The sequence below is a fragment of the Solanum lycopersicum genome, chromosome 11 (assembly GCF_036512215.1).
Source record: "Solanum lycopersicum chromosome 11, SLM_r2.1".
NCBI classification, from domain to species: domain Eukaryota; kingdom Viridiplantae; phylum Streptophyta; class Magnoliopsida; order Solanales; family Solanaceae; genus Solanum; species Solanum lycopersicum.
Window position 1 is genome coordinate 2,791,084 of NC_090810.1, and position 15,750 is coordinate 2,806,833.

General features: G+C 31.7%; 2 protein-coding genes across 3 annotated transcripts; both read right to left on the bottom strand.

The window, feature by feature from the left end:
- Positions 1 to 589: 589 nt before the first annotated feature.
- On the bottom strand, positions 590 to 4,355 carry LOC101261771 (NAC domain-containing protein 53). Its single transcript, XM_004249980.4, has 6 exons — positions 3,937 to 4,355; positions 2,771 to 3,051; positions 2,227 to 2,415; positions 1,494 to 1,955; positions 1,298 to 1,406; positions 590 to 1,172 (listed from the first exon to the last, which is right to left on the bottom strand). The coding sequence occupies exons 1-6, from the start codon at positions 4,103 to 4,105 to the stop codon at positions 796 to 798; spliced, it is 1,587 nt and encodes a 528-aa protein (XP_004250028.1). The 5' UTR covers positions 4,106 to 4,355; the 3' UTR covers positions 590 to 795.
- A 2,052-nt stretch (positions 4,356 to 6,407) lies between these two features.
- LOC108178985 (NAM-like protein) lies at positions 6,408 to 11,555 on the bottom strand. 2 transcript variants are annotated; one of them, NM_001328640.1, is made up of 5 exons: positions 11,181 to 11,290; positions 10,832 to 11,090; positions 8,954 to 9,231; positions 8,675 to 8,860; positions 6,408 to 7,161 (listed from the first exon to the last, which is right to left on the bottom strand). In NM_001328640.1, the coding sequence occupies exons 2-5, from the start codon at positions 11,079 to 11,081 to the stop codon at positions 6,658 to 6,660; spliced, it is 1,218 nt and encodes a 405-aa protein (NP_001315569.1). In that variant the 5' UTR covers positions 11,082 to 11,090; positions 11,181 to 11,290; the 3' UTR covers positions 6,408 to 6,657. The 2 variants fall into 2 exon arrangements, with proteins under 2 accessions (NP_001315569.1, XP_019066383.1); XM_019210838.3 differs by having other exon boundaries at positions 6,421 to 7,203; positions 11,181 to 11,555.
- Positions 11,556 to 15,750: the final 4,195 nt, after the last annotated feature.

Below are 15,750 nucleotides of genomic sequence, written 5' to 3' on the forward strand. Positions count from 1 at the left end.
GATAATGCAAAAGAAAAAAAATACTAATTGGATTTAAATGCAACCCAGTTTAATTAATATTTACGTGGTATAAAGTGGTTACATTGAAATTTACTTCAATATTTCAGTTAATTTAATGATTTAGTTGACAAAATTGAAATAGAAGAGTCCAAACTTATAAACAGAATTAAATATAAGAATCTCATGATATATATATATATATATATATATTATGATTATTATTTAATATTTGATAGATAAAATATTTTGATAGTAATATTTTCTTGAGTGCAAAGTAAAATGGTAATCTAATCGCATCGATCAATGAGGTTGAGCAAAAACTCTACGTTTCTGTTACTGTGATCAATGAGGCTAAGCAACGACGTCTCGTTTCTGGAGAGTTCAATTAGGTCTAGGATTATAAGTTAATTTATAATAAATAAATATTTATTAAAACCGCAGAGTTAAAATGGTAAATCAGTGGGCAAAACTCTTCCTACTTACGATAATATATGATATACATCAGACTCCTATATGAACTACTCCACAGAAGCTATTTCACCAACGATGTCAACTTATCCTATGTACAATAGTAGTGAAGAACTATCGATTTTAACTTGGTCCAACACAAAAATATAATTCAATGTAATCTCACAATAGTAGTGAAGAACTATCGATTTCATCTTGGTCCAACACAAAAAAAAATCTAATGTATCAAAGTCTTAATTGAGATGAAATAATAGACCAGAGTATGTATGATAACATATCCACCTTGAGCTTTGGTGATCAAGTTATCCTTTAGTGAGTGCTGAAACCTTAACTGGCACAGATTATGGTTCCAATTCTGAGGCTCATCAAAAGCATTAGGAACGAAAAGAATAGATAACAGAACCAGCCTCTGGAAATCGTCGAAGTAGTCTTTCCTGGATGAATCTTATGAAATGAATCCATGGAAGAGTCATCACTACTACCCCGTGATAGGCCAAGAGATAGGATAATGTTGTAATACACATGCTTGCCCAATGGCCATCTCGTCCCATTGCCAGCAGTGACCTGAACTGAACTAGCTGACCGAGAGAATGAGTTCAGACGGAGAATTGCATCTTTTGTAGGGAACTCTGAAGCAAATGCTGGAGGAGCGTGAATATTGCCCAACATCTGGCTTGCCTGCTTTATAAATGGATACTGATAATCTGCAATATTGAAAAGCAAATAACAAATATTAAAGGGAAAAGAAGCCTGATTCCCAGAAAAGTTAAGACTAAGCTAAATAACATATCCAATGGGTAACAAAGTCAAAAAATAGTCTCATCGTTACCTGATTCAAATTTAGTTGGTACCAGTTTGGAGGACGATGCAATACCATTCTTATCTTCACTAAACCCTTCATTGGGCGCAATAGGTTGCTGAGTTACCTCCCCAACGTCCTGCCACATAATAGAAAACATAATATGTAAGCCTCAGCATGACTACTAGGACAGCTAAGAGAGAGTGAAGCTGGAAAATAATGTTACCTTCTGAGGCAGCAGTGCTTGATCAGAAATTTGATCATCATTTCCAAAGAAAACTGAAGGATCAAAACTCATATTCTGAAAGTCGTCATTTGCATCAAAGTAAGTAAGGTATTCCTCAAGCATGTCGAAACCAGAGCTGTCAGCCTGAACGGGATTTGAAAGATCATTAGCTTCGAGGAAAGCTTCATCATTAAATTGGAGGTCATCAGTCCCATTTACAATTGGTTCATTAAGCAAGTAATCCCCATCTTCAGAGTTCATGTTCTTGCTTGATTCACCAATATATTCATGATTGACTTGCTCAGCATTAAAATTCTTTTGAACAGCTAGATCAATTGGTTTAAGCTCGTCAGGTTGCTGTGCATCAGAGGAGTTATTTGTCTCCTCCGTACTTCCATTTTCACCATAAGAATAATCCGAAGGAAAAGAAGCACCAGCCACAGCTTTGTCGGTCCCAAGAATCTGGGTGCAACAGAAGAATTACAAGAAATCAGAACATATAGGTTAAACCTTCCTTGTAGGATTCTACAAAATTTCGCCAGGATTAAGTTTCAAACAAGGACAGTAAACCTTGTCAAATAAGAGATACTTGCAGAAACTATGTAAAACGTCAATCTATAACAGTTTATACAGTTCATGAGAAAGACACAGAGAGAAAGAGAACAGGCTTTTCGCATCACCCAGACATGCATAAAACAAAAGGAAAAATAACATATTCATCTGCGACAAATACCTGGTCAAGTTCATTTGCATCAAAATATATATCATCACCAAATACAAAATCCTCAGTAGTCTCATCCTTCGAAGGAACTTGTAACTCATCATCCTCCCATTCCTCCTCTATAAAAGGTGCCCCATACTGTTCCCCATTCTTCGGCCCTGCACCACTCTTCTGGAAGACTCTGCATAAAACAAATGCATCCTTTTCGCCAAAAAAGGAAAAAGAGAAGAAAATAAGATAAGGTGATGAAACTATGTAGGCAAATTACTAGAAATACGCACCCAAGAGCAAAAAACGACAACGACCCCACAAGCACTCCCAAATAGGGGCAAGGGAAGAAAGAAAATTTGCATTCACTCTGTCCATCTGACCACTTACCTTCAGCATTTTTCTATTTCCCTCCAGAAGCAGCTTTGAGGGAACTGGATAAGGATGTGAGATGCTTATAAATTTTTCACATTGAAAAAAAAGTCACTATCCGCCAAAGACAAACATGATTATATACAAACAATCTTTATGAAAATACAGAAAAAATAAAATAAGAACCCTCAAGTACCTGAGGAATTCCAGCTTTATCTAATGCCTCATCAATCAATCTGTACTCATGCATCACCCAATTAGTTCTCTGACCCTTTGGAGCACGACCACTGTGATAAACTAAAGTCTTCTTCATCCCAACAACCTGAGACTTATTACGATGGACAGCCCTATCCTTTCCGGTTGTCTTCCAGTAGCCTTTTTCTGTTGCTCGGTTGGTTCTTGCTCCATTGCCATACTTCTTATCAAGAACACTAAAGAAATACCACTCCAAATCTCTTGTCTTCAGCCTTGACATGCCTGAGGAACCATAACATTACACTCAGCTTATAATATAACTCACAAGTATCTGACGATCAACTCAACCAATACAATTTTTACTAAATGGAAAGAAGCCCTAAGCTTTGGTTTTAGAACTTCCAGGGTGGCAACATAAAAGAACTATGATAAAATAGCTACTGCAGTCAGAATATATACAGACACACGATTGCGCAATGTAGTCCTGGATGAAGATTTGATGTATACTGTGACCCAAATTGAACAAAAGGAAAATACATTCTTCTTAATCAGGTGTACAAAAATTACTACAATTAACAAGTTGAACAAGTCATTACAATAAATCACATTCACCACATATGTACACATCTAGTACAAGTTCCAATATAGTTTCAATTAATCCCCAAGAAAGAGGATACAACAACTTACAAAAATCCTTTCTTTTATATAGACATGGTGTAAGGGCCACTCCCTACACCTTCTTTTGAGCTGAAAGTCCATCAAAAACAGCCTCTCTATCGCATACAACACATCCTCCCCAAAGCTCACTTGAGGAATCACACCGAGTATGTTGGTAATGGTGGTCTACAAGGACACTTTACTCGACAAATTACACCGGATACCTGCAACCTCAACAAATTACACCGAATACCTCACACACACCGACACAGCTAACTCTGATCACTAAAGCTCGAAGTTCAAACAACTTACAAAATTCTCAGCAACTAACCAACAAATTTGGAGAAAACCAAACCCCTTAAATCTTAATCCTTCCCTCTACTAACCATCCAATTAACAACAAATGACCTCAAATTCCATAGATCTATACATAAACAATCAATTAACTCATAAAACAAAAACTTTCCATCAATTATGAGCTATAAAAAACTTAAATTAAAAGAGACTAACCAGGAAGATCCCATGGTTCAACCTTGTAAATATCAATCTCCGATATAAGATCAGACTTAAACGTCCTTCCATAGATTTTCCGGCGGAGATAGTACCTAACCAATTCTTCATCCGTCGGATGAAATCTGAACCCCGGCGCCAACAATTTCGATGATCCTCTCGATTCCATCAACCACACTAAAAAAAATTCAAAAAATTCACAAAAAAAAAAATTAAAATTATCTAAGACCTTATACTAAACACAGATAAAAAGAAAATTGAGATTAAATTTAGGAATTTGGGGTATTGTGAGATTTAGGGTTTAATGGACTTGGAAAAAAGACATTTTTGAACTTTGGTCGAAAAGAGAATTTTGATGAATAAATAATTTAAAGGAAGACGATTCGTATATATTGATGACGTAAATATTTTGGTTACCCCTTTGACAAGTTTTTGAAGAAAATAAAATATAAGATATTTTTTATTTTATAAGGATAAGAATAATACATAAAATAAATAAATAAATATATATAATATTAGATGTTGAGAAAAAAGAAATATGAAGGGCAACAAAAGTATATAAAAATAGTACTTATCTTGCATATATTTTTAAACAATTTATTATTATTATAATAATATATTCAGTTAAATTTTATAAAAAATTAGATACTTGGCGATAATTCAAAGTTAGTATACGATTTCTCTATTTGGCCGTGTGTTTAATATGTTGATATTATCGCTCATTTGTCTAATCTATTTTCTGAATAGCTTTTTATGAAAAATAAAAAACTAACTTAACTAAGCGCTACTATTGCTAACATTCCATTCTCCCTCTTCTTCCGTTCTACAAACTAGAATAACGAATCGTGAACATAATTTTATTTATCCATAAAAAAATAGATTTAAGAGGAAATGAAATTTATGTTTGACTTTAAATTTGATTAAAAACTGTTGGTTATTGGACCAAGTCAGCCATATTAAGTAGTATTAACTTTGTTATTTGTTTAATTAAGTACTTGTCTACTTTAATACTTGGTGTTGCTTCAATTGCCAAACCTAACTTGTTTGCATCTCTTCCTTAATCCACAAGGAAATATGGGTGGAGCCATTTTAGAAAAAAGTTTGTTCGGTTCATATTTTTTATCGAAAAATTATATAATGTATAGATATCAAATGTTAACTTGATATAATAGCATTTCAATTACAAGAGTGTATTTGTCATTGTACCTTATGTATGAGTCTAAATCTTCTTGACAAGCTCAGAACTTGAGTGACTATGAAAATGTGAACTCGGAACATCTATTTTGCATTGATATTGCGTTAAATGAATTGTAATCTTTCTATATAAGATGATCACAGATACTATACTTATAAGTTATGATTCATTCAAAGAATAAGCTACTCGAGAGTAAAATCCCATGGACTATAAGAAAAAAATAACAATTTTTCTTGATGCACGTGATGATACGATTAGTGACACCTCTTATTATGTTACCTTGCAAAAATAAACTACTAAACGTACAAAATACTTTACTTAGCTTGTTAATAAAATAGGAAAATTCTTTTTAGAAAATAGGTTTCAAACTATAACACTCTTAAGAGCATATAAACTAAACACATTTATACTTTTCATTACACCTTATTTACAAGCCTAAAATCTTCTTGATGAGCTACAGCTTGAGTGGATGTGAAAATGTGAATTTGAGACATCTTGTTCAAAGTTCGTATTAGAGCTCTGGCTCAATCTAAATCGTGCACTCTAGAGCCCATTCAGGATAGCACTCCCAACGAAATTTTCTTCCTGCCCAAAACTCAAATTCAAGACTTCTAATTCATGGTGAAGCAGGATCATCACTGCACTACAATCATGTTTTGCAATGCACGAGTCTATTGAACTTCCTACATTTTACATAGCTAATGATGTGATTTTACTCCTCTTAATGTATAATCTTGTTGAATTTATAACTTCATCATATGAAACAAATTGTTCTATCGAAAAAATATATATTTAGTTACACCATTTTATGATGGTTGTGTACATAGATCATACATTATATTTAGTTACACCATTTTATGATGATTTTGTACATAGATCATATATTATATTCAGTTACACCATTTTATGATGGTTGTGTTATTGTGTACATAGACCAAATTGCAGAAATAAATTACTTAAAACCTCCATAGTACTTTCTTTAGCTTGCTAATAAACACAAGGAAAATCCTTTTTTACTACATAGTTTTTTCTAAATTGAAACACTCTTGGAGCATATAAACATTTTTGAGTGAAAGTGGAATTTCTTTAGAAGAAACTCCGAAAATTTTTTGGAAACAAATTTTTGAAAATCAATGTTTTGGTTGAAAATAAATTATCGCAAGATAAAGATAAACTTATATGGGATAGCTTATCGAAACAGTATAATGTGAATAGTGAGATAAGCTATCTCCGGTATAGCAACCAAACAAGACACAAAAGTTTTATCCCGATAATATTGAAGGCAGAGATTGCAACTGAAGGCACTTTATTTATAACTAGTTAAACATACGACATTATGTCGATAGCATCATAGGTACAAGTTTATAGCAAAACTAGGTAAATAAACTTATTACATAGCTAGCCATTTTCAGTTTCTTCTAACTTAAAAGACAGTTCTACTAATTGAGGACTCCGATACAACGGAGCCCTCTGCCCGGCCAACAGTTGCTGCATAACTAGCATTACTTTGGAGTTGTTGTTACCATCTAACCTCGACGAATGAGTCCCCTCAAGTCCTCGTTCTCCTTGTTCAAGAAATCGAGACGTGATTGAAGAATGTTGATCATAGCTTGAGCTCTCATCACTTCAATCTTCGCAGTCTCCCTTTCCATGGAGACGTTTAGTATCTGGTTCTCTAAATTGCTAATGAACTTCAAGTAACCTGGAGGAACAGATTTTTCAAGATTGGAAGAGTCAAAATTAAAGGAGTTAGTAGGTGGAGCTTCTTTTGGTTCATCTAACAAGGGAAATGTTAAGAGAGTAGGGGAGTAAGTTGTCGCCATCGTCTTTGTTGGTGGATCCTGTTGGCTAGTGGTTGAATCTTCAGAACCATTTGCATGGCTAGAGCTAGGATCATCATGCTTGGATCTTTTGCTTTGAGATAAAGAGAGTAGTTCGAGATCCTCTGACCTTTCCCTCTTGCAAACAAACGAAAGAGCTCGAGGCTCAAACAGGTTCTCACTTACGCAAGGAGCCTTACCACGCACATCCTGCTTTGGACATCCAACCGTTAGCGACAAGGAAAGAATTACCTAGAACATATTAAAGCATAACCAAGCATCAAGTTATGCATAAGATCACAATACTCAACATGCTAGCACATATTTATGGAGCTTCAGGTATGTAATGTCAATTTAACACGAGCACTAACGAATAAATTTAACAACAAAGCACGATTTCATCCATAACTACAATCATCGCTAAACAAACTCACAGCCAACCATATCAGAAAACTAATGCATCACTGTTTTTGCAAGTTGAAGTTCATCCCCCGGGGTTAGCAATGAGTGTCCAGATAAAACACTTGAGGATGAAAATATAAACGATTTGTGGCAACGTCTCCCGTACAATTATCTGGAAATCAAAGGGAATGGCTACACAAGGGAGCTTCAAACAAGGTATTCATCTACTAGAATTGTTCTATAATAAGAAGGGGAGAAGTAAACAAAGCATAAAAAAGGGCAAGCGTATCACACATTCTCAACAAATAATTTATTATCTCGTAATCTAATGTAAGCGAGTGTATCACACGTTCACGACTCAATTATTAGATCTAGTGTAACCCTTGACAAAGAGGCAGTCAAAGTTTCTACTTAAGGTAGGGCATAGAAAACTAGGAATTGGCTAGCTCTACTCCGTAAGTACACATATTGTTACCTACGTGATAACTGCACCTGCCTGTGAAAAAGAGATAAATCTGCAGTTTCAGTTATTCTTATTAAGAAGTTTTGACTATTTGACATGCGATAAAATGAGAAATTAATGCATGAAACGAGTAGCGGAGAAACTGAATATTTGAAAAAAGCTAGACTTTAGAGGGCAAACTTATTATACTTGGAGACGGAGAAGCGGAGAGACTGAATATCAGTCCATTGAGGACAGAAAACAACCACTCAGCCAATTTGTACCTCTCACCGAACAAAAGTGAGCTAGAATGAAAACTCAGAAACCAAGTTCTTTTCGTGCTCTACTTGGGGCAACAAAAAATTATGACACAATACAGAACATAATTTAATGGAGAAACTACTGTGTTCTAACAGAAACCGATGCTCCTGAAAAACGGTAATACAAAGAGAACCAAGAGAAAATAAAACGTGGCAGATGTTCTTGCAATTAAAACTATAAGGGTTTAGGTTTCTAAAGAATAATCATACTAGGAGAAAACGAAAATGAAAAAAAAAAACTGCCTGTACATGTAATGACTCGCAATGAAAAGCAAAAAGGGTTTGAGTTTCCAAAAGCAACCTTACGAGGAGAAAAAAGAAAACCTAGAAGAACAGCAAATATTCATGCAATTAAAAAACACCGATCTACATGTAACGACAATAGCATTCATACTTTCTTGTAATAGTAAGTGGTATCTATCCGCATTAATACCAGCGACAGAAAGGGCAGAAGTTGTATTTATCCGGATTAATAGTAGCGGCGCAAAGAGCAGAAATAGGCAATATTTGGATTTAATGCAACAATTCATGTAACATCGAAGATCATGAGAATATGAACCTGGTCAAACTCATTTCCCTCGACTCGTGCTTGATTACCATTGGCCACGTCATTCTCTGTCACTCCTCCGGCAACCAGAGGGGCTGTGTCGTCATCCCATTCCTCCTCAATAAATGGTGCGTATCTGTCGCCATTAGGAGGCCCTAATCCACTTTTCTGGAAGATCCGACAGAGTACAAAGGCATCCTATTTCCTCGCAAGCAAACAGAACACATTAATTCAAAACTTCATTTAGAAGTAGGTTTACAATCCATACATTTTCCAATATCAAATTCGCACCTGCACAACTCCAGCTGCATCCAATTCTTTATCGTCAAGTCTGTACTCATGCATTACCCAGTTAGTTCTCTCTCCATCAGGAGCTCGACCCTTATGGAAAACAAGCGTTTTCTTCATTCCAATGATTTTAGAATTGTGGTTCACATTACGATCCTTTCCAGTAGCTTTCCAGTAGCCCTCTCCAGTGGCTCTATTAAGTCTAGATCCATTCCCATACTTCCTATCTACAGGGCTGAAAAAATACCACTCTAAATCTCTGGTCTTCAGAGCTGAATAATCTGTGCAAGAAAGACCAAATGTTAATGCATCAAAATCAATGACTACAAAGTTCAAGAGAAGAATGTGTCTTATCACATAAGAAATTGATAACACATCCAAACAAAAACTGCACAAAGTGACAAAGAAAAAATGCATTTCTTATGTAGAGGCGTTACAACGGGTTTTGCTTGAACATTGGACTTTTCTCTGAAGTGTACTGAAAATAGTTTAAGCCTTGTCCATACATGAGCTTATTAATATTCTAAAAGACCTTAAACTACATATCACCAATTCCTTCTGACCCTTCTTCTTTAAAAAACAGCGAAAAAGAAAGACGTGTATCTATAAACTAAAAATTCAATCTTTATGGCAAATCAACCTTAAAGATACAATGTTCATATTTTTAAAAACAAATCCATTAAAATTCCAAGCTCCATTTTTCTTTGCAATCAATTGAAATTAAACAAATCTTTATGATAAAATCAACTTTGAAGATATATTTTTCTTATTTACAAAAAAGAATTCCATTAGAACTCAAAAAGATTTGTATCCAGATGCTGAAAATTCTATCTTTATGGTAAATCAACCTTAAAGATGCATTTTTCTTATTGAAAAAAGAACTCCATTAGAACTCCAAACTCTATTTTTTCCAATCAATTAAAATTAACACATCCCTCAAACAAATCTTTACGATAAATCAACAAGATACATTTTTCTTACTTGCAAAAAAAATTCCATTAGAACTCCAAATATTTGTAACCATGTAATAAAAATTCAATCTTCATGGTAAAATCAACCTTAAAAGATACATTTTTCTTACTTGCACCAAAAAAAATAAACTTTAAAACTCAAAGCTCCTTTTTTGCAATCAATTGAAATTCACTCATCCCTTGAACAAATCTTTATGATAAATCAAATACATTTTTCTTACTAGCAAAAAAATTCCATTAAAACTCCAAAGATTTGTAACCATATATTAAAAATTCAATCTTTATGGTAAAATCAACTTAAAAGATACATTTTTCTTACTTAATACCAAAAAAAAAAAAAAAACTTTAAAACTCGAAGCTCCTTTTTTGCAATCAATTGAAATTCACTCATCCCTTGAACAAATCTTTATGATAAATCAAATGCATTTTTCTTACTAGCAAAAAAAAATCAATTAAAACTCCAAAGATTTGTAAACATATATTAAAAATTCAATCTTTATGGTAAAATCAACTTAAAAGATAACATTTTTCTTACTTACAACCAAAAAAAAAAATTAAAAAACTGGAAGCTCCTTTTTCACAATCAATTGAAATTCACTCATCCCTTAAACAAATCTATATGATAAAAATCAACCATCAAGATACATTTTTTTTTTTAAAAAAAAAAAAAGCTTTAAAAACTCTGAGCTCCATTTCTTTGAAATCAATTGAAATTAACTCATCCCTCAAAACACACATGATAAAATCATAAAATGTAGTTAAAATTCATCAAAAAAAAAATATAACATAAACAAAGAAACCACATGCAAACCTGCAGATAAAATCACCAAAAAAAATGAAAATTCATATCAGCTGCCCAAAATTACAACAAAAAAAAATGATTAAAAAAAATTCACAAAAATTAACAAACCTTTAAGGTCCCAAGGCTCAGATTTGTAAACATCAATTTCAGCAACAGCCTCAACTCGAAATGGTTTTCCACAAGCCTTCCTCCTCAAATAGTACCTCACCAATTCCTCATCAGTTGGATGAAACCTGAATCCCGGTGCTAAAGACGTCGCCGAAAAAACTCCCACTGCCCTTCTCGGCGCCACTGGCGGCACCGGCTGCACCGGCCCCACCGGTGCCGGTGCTAAAACAAGTGCACCCTCTTGCTCCATTTCTGGAACCTAAAAAAAAAATTCAAAAAAAAAATCAAAACATACCCAAAAAAACAGTGTTTTTGGTTTTAAAAACTAAAAAATCATACCAAAACTCACCAAAAAAAAACAGAGAAAAATTCCTTTCAAGAAACCCACCAGAGAAACAACAGATACATATAAAATGAACAGAGAGAAGTATAAAAGAGGGAAAAGGGTGTTAGGTTTGTGAAGATTAGAAGTGAAGCAAAGCTATATAAAGGAGAAGAAGGGGGTAGGGGTGGGGGGGTTTGAGGGGGTGGGGGTGTTGATGATAACTTGGATAATAGTGTAAAAGAAATGAAGTAAGCTAAGAAGGGCTATTGCCCATCGGTTAAGCAAGGGAAGATAGGAATGGATGCTTGCTTGACACGGAAATCGAAAATCCAAGAAAAAGCCATTGAAATGGGGAGTTGGGGGTTGGGGGTATGAGGGGGGGGGGTGAGGGCTAAACACAAAAAAGCAAAGATTAATGACTTATAGGCAACTTATTGTGTGAACAGATGCTTAGCTGTTTTGTTTTGTTTTTTTTCATCTTTTTTTTTAATATATGAATGAAATTGTAACTGATATTTCGAGTTCGAATCTCTGAATATGCTACAAAATAATTTTTGTTAAAAATATTTTATTGTTAGTGTAAAAATAAATAAATTTAATTAGACTTAAATGTGGAACGAAAAATTTAAAAAAAAAGGTTGTAAATTGATAGTTCTATTTTTTTTTTTATAATCAATAACAATAACAAAAAAAGATTATGTTGAATTTATTTGATTTGACTAAGAGTATAAAGATTAAATAAATTAATGTTTATATTTTAAAACTATATAAAAATAATTTGAACTATTTTAAAAGTTATATAAAAAGTATTATAATTATACTCTATGAAATGTATAATAAGTCATAATAGTTAATAATTTAGAATATTTTAAAAATAATGATCAAAGCAGGTAGCTTTTGATTGTCTAGATAGTAATTAAAAAATTAAATTGAAATGGAGGGATTAGATAATTTAAAGTTTTAAATATACGTTATACTTAGAAAGTTATGATTAAAGAAAATATTATTTGACTGTAATTAATAATTAAGAAAATAAACACATTAAAATGAAGAGAGTCAATTTTTTATATTGACTAATAATTTAACTTTTAGATTGATCAATTAATGAGATATTAATATTTATGACTTCCTTTTATACTATAAATTTTTTAAGAAAAAAAAACTTTTTTTGTTTAATTTTGTCTAGTTAATCATTATCGCATAGATTGAAATGGAAGAGTTAGGTTGATATTATAATGAGATTATTAATAGTTATGACTTGTATAATATTATAAGTTTTTTCTAAAAAAAAAAATTGTGTCTAGTTAATTATGATCAAAGCAAGTAGCTTTTAATTATTCAGATACTAATTAAAAAATAAATTGAAATAGAGGAAATAACAATTTTTCTATATTAAATGATAATTAAAGTTTTTTCCACCAAAAAAAAAATATAATTAAAGTTTTAAATATACGTTACACTTAAAAAGTTATGGTCAAAGATAATAGCATTTGACTGTTTAACTAAGAAAAAAAACAAAATAAAAAGTAACATTTTTTATATTGACTAATATTTAAACTTTTAGATTGATGTTATTAATGAGATGATTGAATATCTATGACTTGTTTTATATTATAAGTTTTTTTTTTTAAAAAAAAACTTAATTGTGTCTAATTAATCAATTATCATATGGAACAAAAGAATATTATTAATTACTTGAAAAAAAAACTTAATTTTGTGTCTAATTAATCAATTATCATATGGAACAAAAGAATATTATTAATTACTTGCTTTAATTTATATAATATAAGTTGATCTAGAAAAAAATATTTTTATTTATATTTCTCATCCTTTTTTTTATAGTTCTTGAGATACTCTTTTTCTCAAAATAAACTTCTTAAATTGCACCCCATTTTTATTTTTGTTGATTTATCAATAAAAATACAATATAGTTATTTTTAAAGTGGAATTTTTTAACACGAATTTTGATTAATGAGTGCTAAAGAAAGTATTTAATATCTTATAGAAAATCAAAAGAACATCTCACTTAATTAATACTTACAATCGAAATCGAACATATTGAAGACAAATTATATATAAAATTTATATCAAATATGGATTAACTATTTTTCATACTCTAAATCAAGTCACATAAATTAAAACAGACAAAGTATAAATAATTATTAAACCATAAAGGTCGATGTTAATACTCAATGTTTAACTATTTTTTAATCATAAAAATGACAAACCAAGTAAATACAAAATAAGAGATAAGAAATGAAATAAATAAAAGAAGTGAAGTTCTTCACGCTAACTTCACTTTTTATTTTGTTTTGTGTGATTTTTTCTTCTTCTATTTTTGTTTTTTTGTTTACTTTTGGAAAAAAGGCTCTTAGGTAGTTTCACAAAATGACATTTTTTAAAAGCCTTTTTAGTTGGGAGAGTGACGGTTTAAGGTTTTTTATTTACTACTATATGTTACAAAAGTTTGGTTTGGGATTTTTAGGTTCAAAGATTAATTGTGTGTGGTTTGGAAGTAAAATATTTAACTACCATTTCATAATTATAATAAATACGATACAGAGAAATAAAACTTAAAAAGATGAAATATGTCATCTTTTTCAGAATTTATATGTCATATTAAATTATTAAGAAAATAAATACGGAAAGCAAAAGCATATCGAATTCATAAAAAAAAAATTAATAATTTTTTCAAATGATGAAAACTTAAATTATTTCGTTAACTAGTAGTATATTCTAAAAGAGTTTGGTTGGGGATTTTTAGATTTTAAAGATTAATTGTGGTCGGTTTGGGAAGTAAAATGTTTATCTATAGTTGCACAGTTATAATAAATACGATAAAGAGAGAATCAAAATTTAAAAGATGAAATGTGTCATCTTTTTCAAGATCATATGATATTAAATTATCGAAAAAGTAAATACGAAAGTCGAAGAATATCGAACTTATGAAAATAAATTAATAACCTCTTAAGTAAAAATGTAAAGTATTTTTATGGTTATTTTAATTGATAGGGTATTAAACGATCCGATTTAGAGATCATAGCCCTATTTATAAATATATGCACAACATTTTGTTAACTACAAGTGTATGCTAAAAGAGTTTGGTCGGGTATTTTTAGGTTTTAAAGATTAATTGTGTTCGATTTAGGAAGTAAAATGTTTATCTATAGTTGCACAATTATAATAAATACGAAAAGAGAGAAGTAAAACTTAAAGATGAAATGTGTTATCAAATTATCGAAAAACTAAATACAAAAAGTCGAAGAATATTGAACTTATGAAAATAAACTAATAACCTCTTAAGTAAAAATGTAAATTGTTCTTCTCATATTTTTAATGAAAAGATATTAAACGAACTGATTTATAGATCATAACCCTATTTATAAATATATGCACAATATTTTGTTAACTACAAGTGTATGCTAAAAGAGTTTGGTTGGGGATTTTTAGGTTTTAAAGATTAATAGTGTTCGGTTTGGGAAGTAAAATGTTTATCTATAGTTGCACAATTATAATAAATACGATAAAGAGAGAATTAAAACTTAAAGATGAAATGTGTCATCTTTTTTAAGATCATATGATATCAAATTATCGAAAAAGTAAATACGAAAAGTCGAAGAATACCAAACTTATGAAAATAAATTAATAACCTCTTAAGTAAAAATGTAAATTATTTTTCTCGTTATTTTAATTGATAGGGTATTAAACGATCCGATTTAGAGATCATAGCCCTATTTACAAATATATGCACAACATTTTGTTAACTACAAGCGTATGCTAAAAGAGTTTGGTTGGGGATTTTTAGGTTTTAAAGATTAATTGTGTTCGTGTCACGACCCAAAACGAGTCGCGAGTGGCACCCACACTTATCTTTCTATGTGAGCGAACCAACAAATCTAAACCCCAACATTTACCAATATTTCAACCATAGTGAACAAAATATAATGCGGAAGACTTAAAACTTATTAACGAAAATCAATTGAATAACTTCTAAAACTCAATACTTATTATTCCCAAAATCTGGAAGTCATCACATCAAGAACATCTATCATCGAATTTCTAAATCTAAGAGTATTTAAGAAGCTAAAAATAGTTAAAAGATGGTCCATGTCCGAACTTCAAGACATCAAGACTTGAAGGAGAGAATCCAGCACGAGCTAGGAACAATAGCTCACCCTGAATTCTGATATGCTGGAGACTGGCTAGAGTTGAGGGCGAGTCGAAGTCGATGGCACGCTTGTTGCACTCCACAAATAACAAACAAGAAAATTACAAGTAGGGGTCAGTACAAGGAACAAGTACTGAGTAGGTATTATCGGCCAACTCAGAATAGAAAGCAATATACATTGAATAATAATATAAAATCAACCATAGTACTTAACAGGTGACAATCAACAAGTACAATAACCATTGGCAACAACACCAAGCATACCCATGAGGACTGAAACCTCCACACCATACTCATTTGGGGAAAAAGGTTCTTCGAATTGAGTATATTAACATAATTCAAGATTACTTCTCTTCATTATAATTGTGTCGGAACGTGACACTCCGATCCCCTAATTCTACATATCGGAACGTGACACCCGATCCC

Coding starts and splice junctions, on each gene's coding strand:
- LOC108178985 (XM_019210838.3), bottom strand. CDS start 11,081: ATGGAGCAAGAGGGTGCACTTGTTTTAGCACCGGCACCGGTGGGGCCG. Junction 9,232..10,831: donor TGAGCCTTGGGACCTTAAAG/GTTTGTTAATTT, acceptor TTTCTTGCACAG/ATTATTCAGCTCTGAAGACC. Junction 7,204..8,674: donor AGGGAAATGAGTTTGACCAG/GTTCATATTCTC, acceptor AATATGTTCTAG/GTAATTCTTTCCTTGTCGCT.
- LOC101261771 (XM_004249980.4), bottom strand. CDS start 4,105: ATGGAATCGAGAGGATCATCGAAATTGTTGGCGCCGGGGTTCAGATTT. Junction 2,416..2,770: donor ATAAAGCTGGAATTCCTCAG/GTACTTGAGGGT, acceptor TTTGGCGAAAAG/GATGCATTTGTTTTATGCAG. Junction 1,407..1,493: donor AAGCACTGCTGCCTCAGAAG/GTAACATTATTT, acceptor ATTATGTGGCAG/GACGTTGGGGAGGTAACTCA.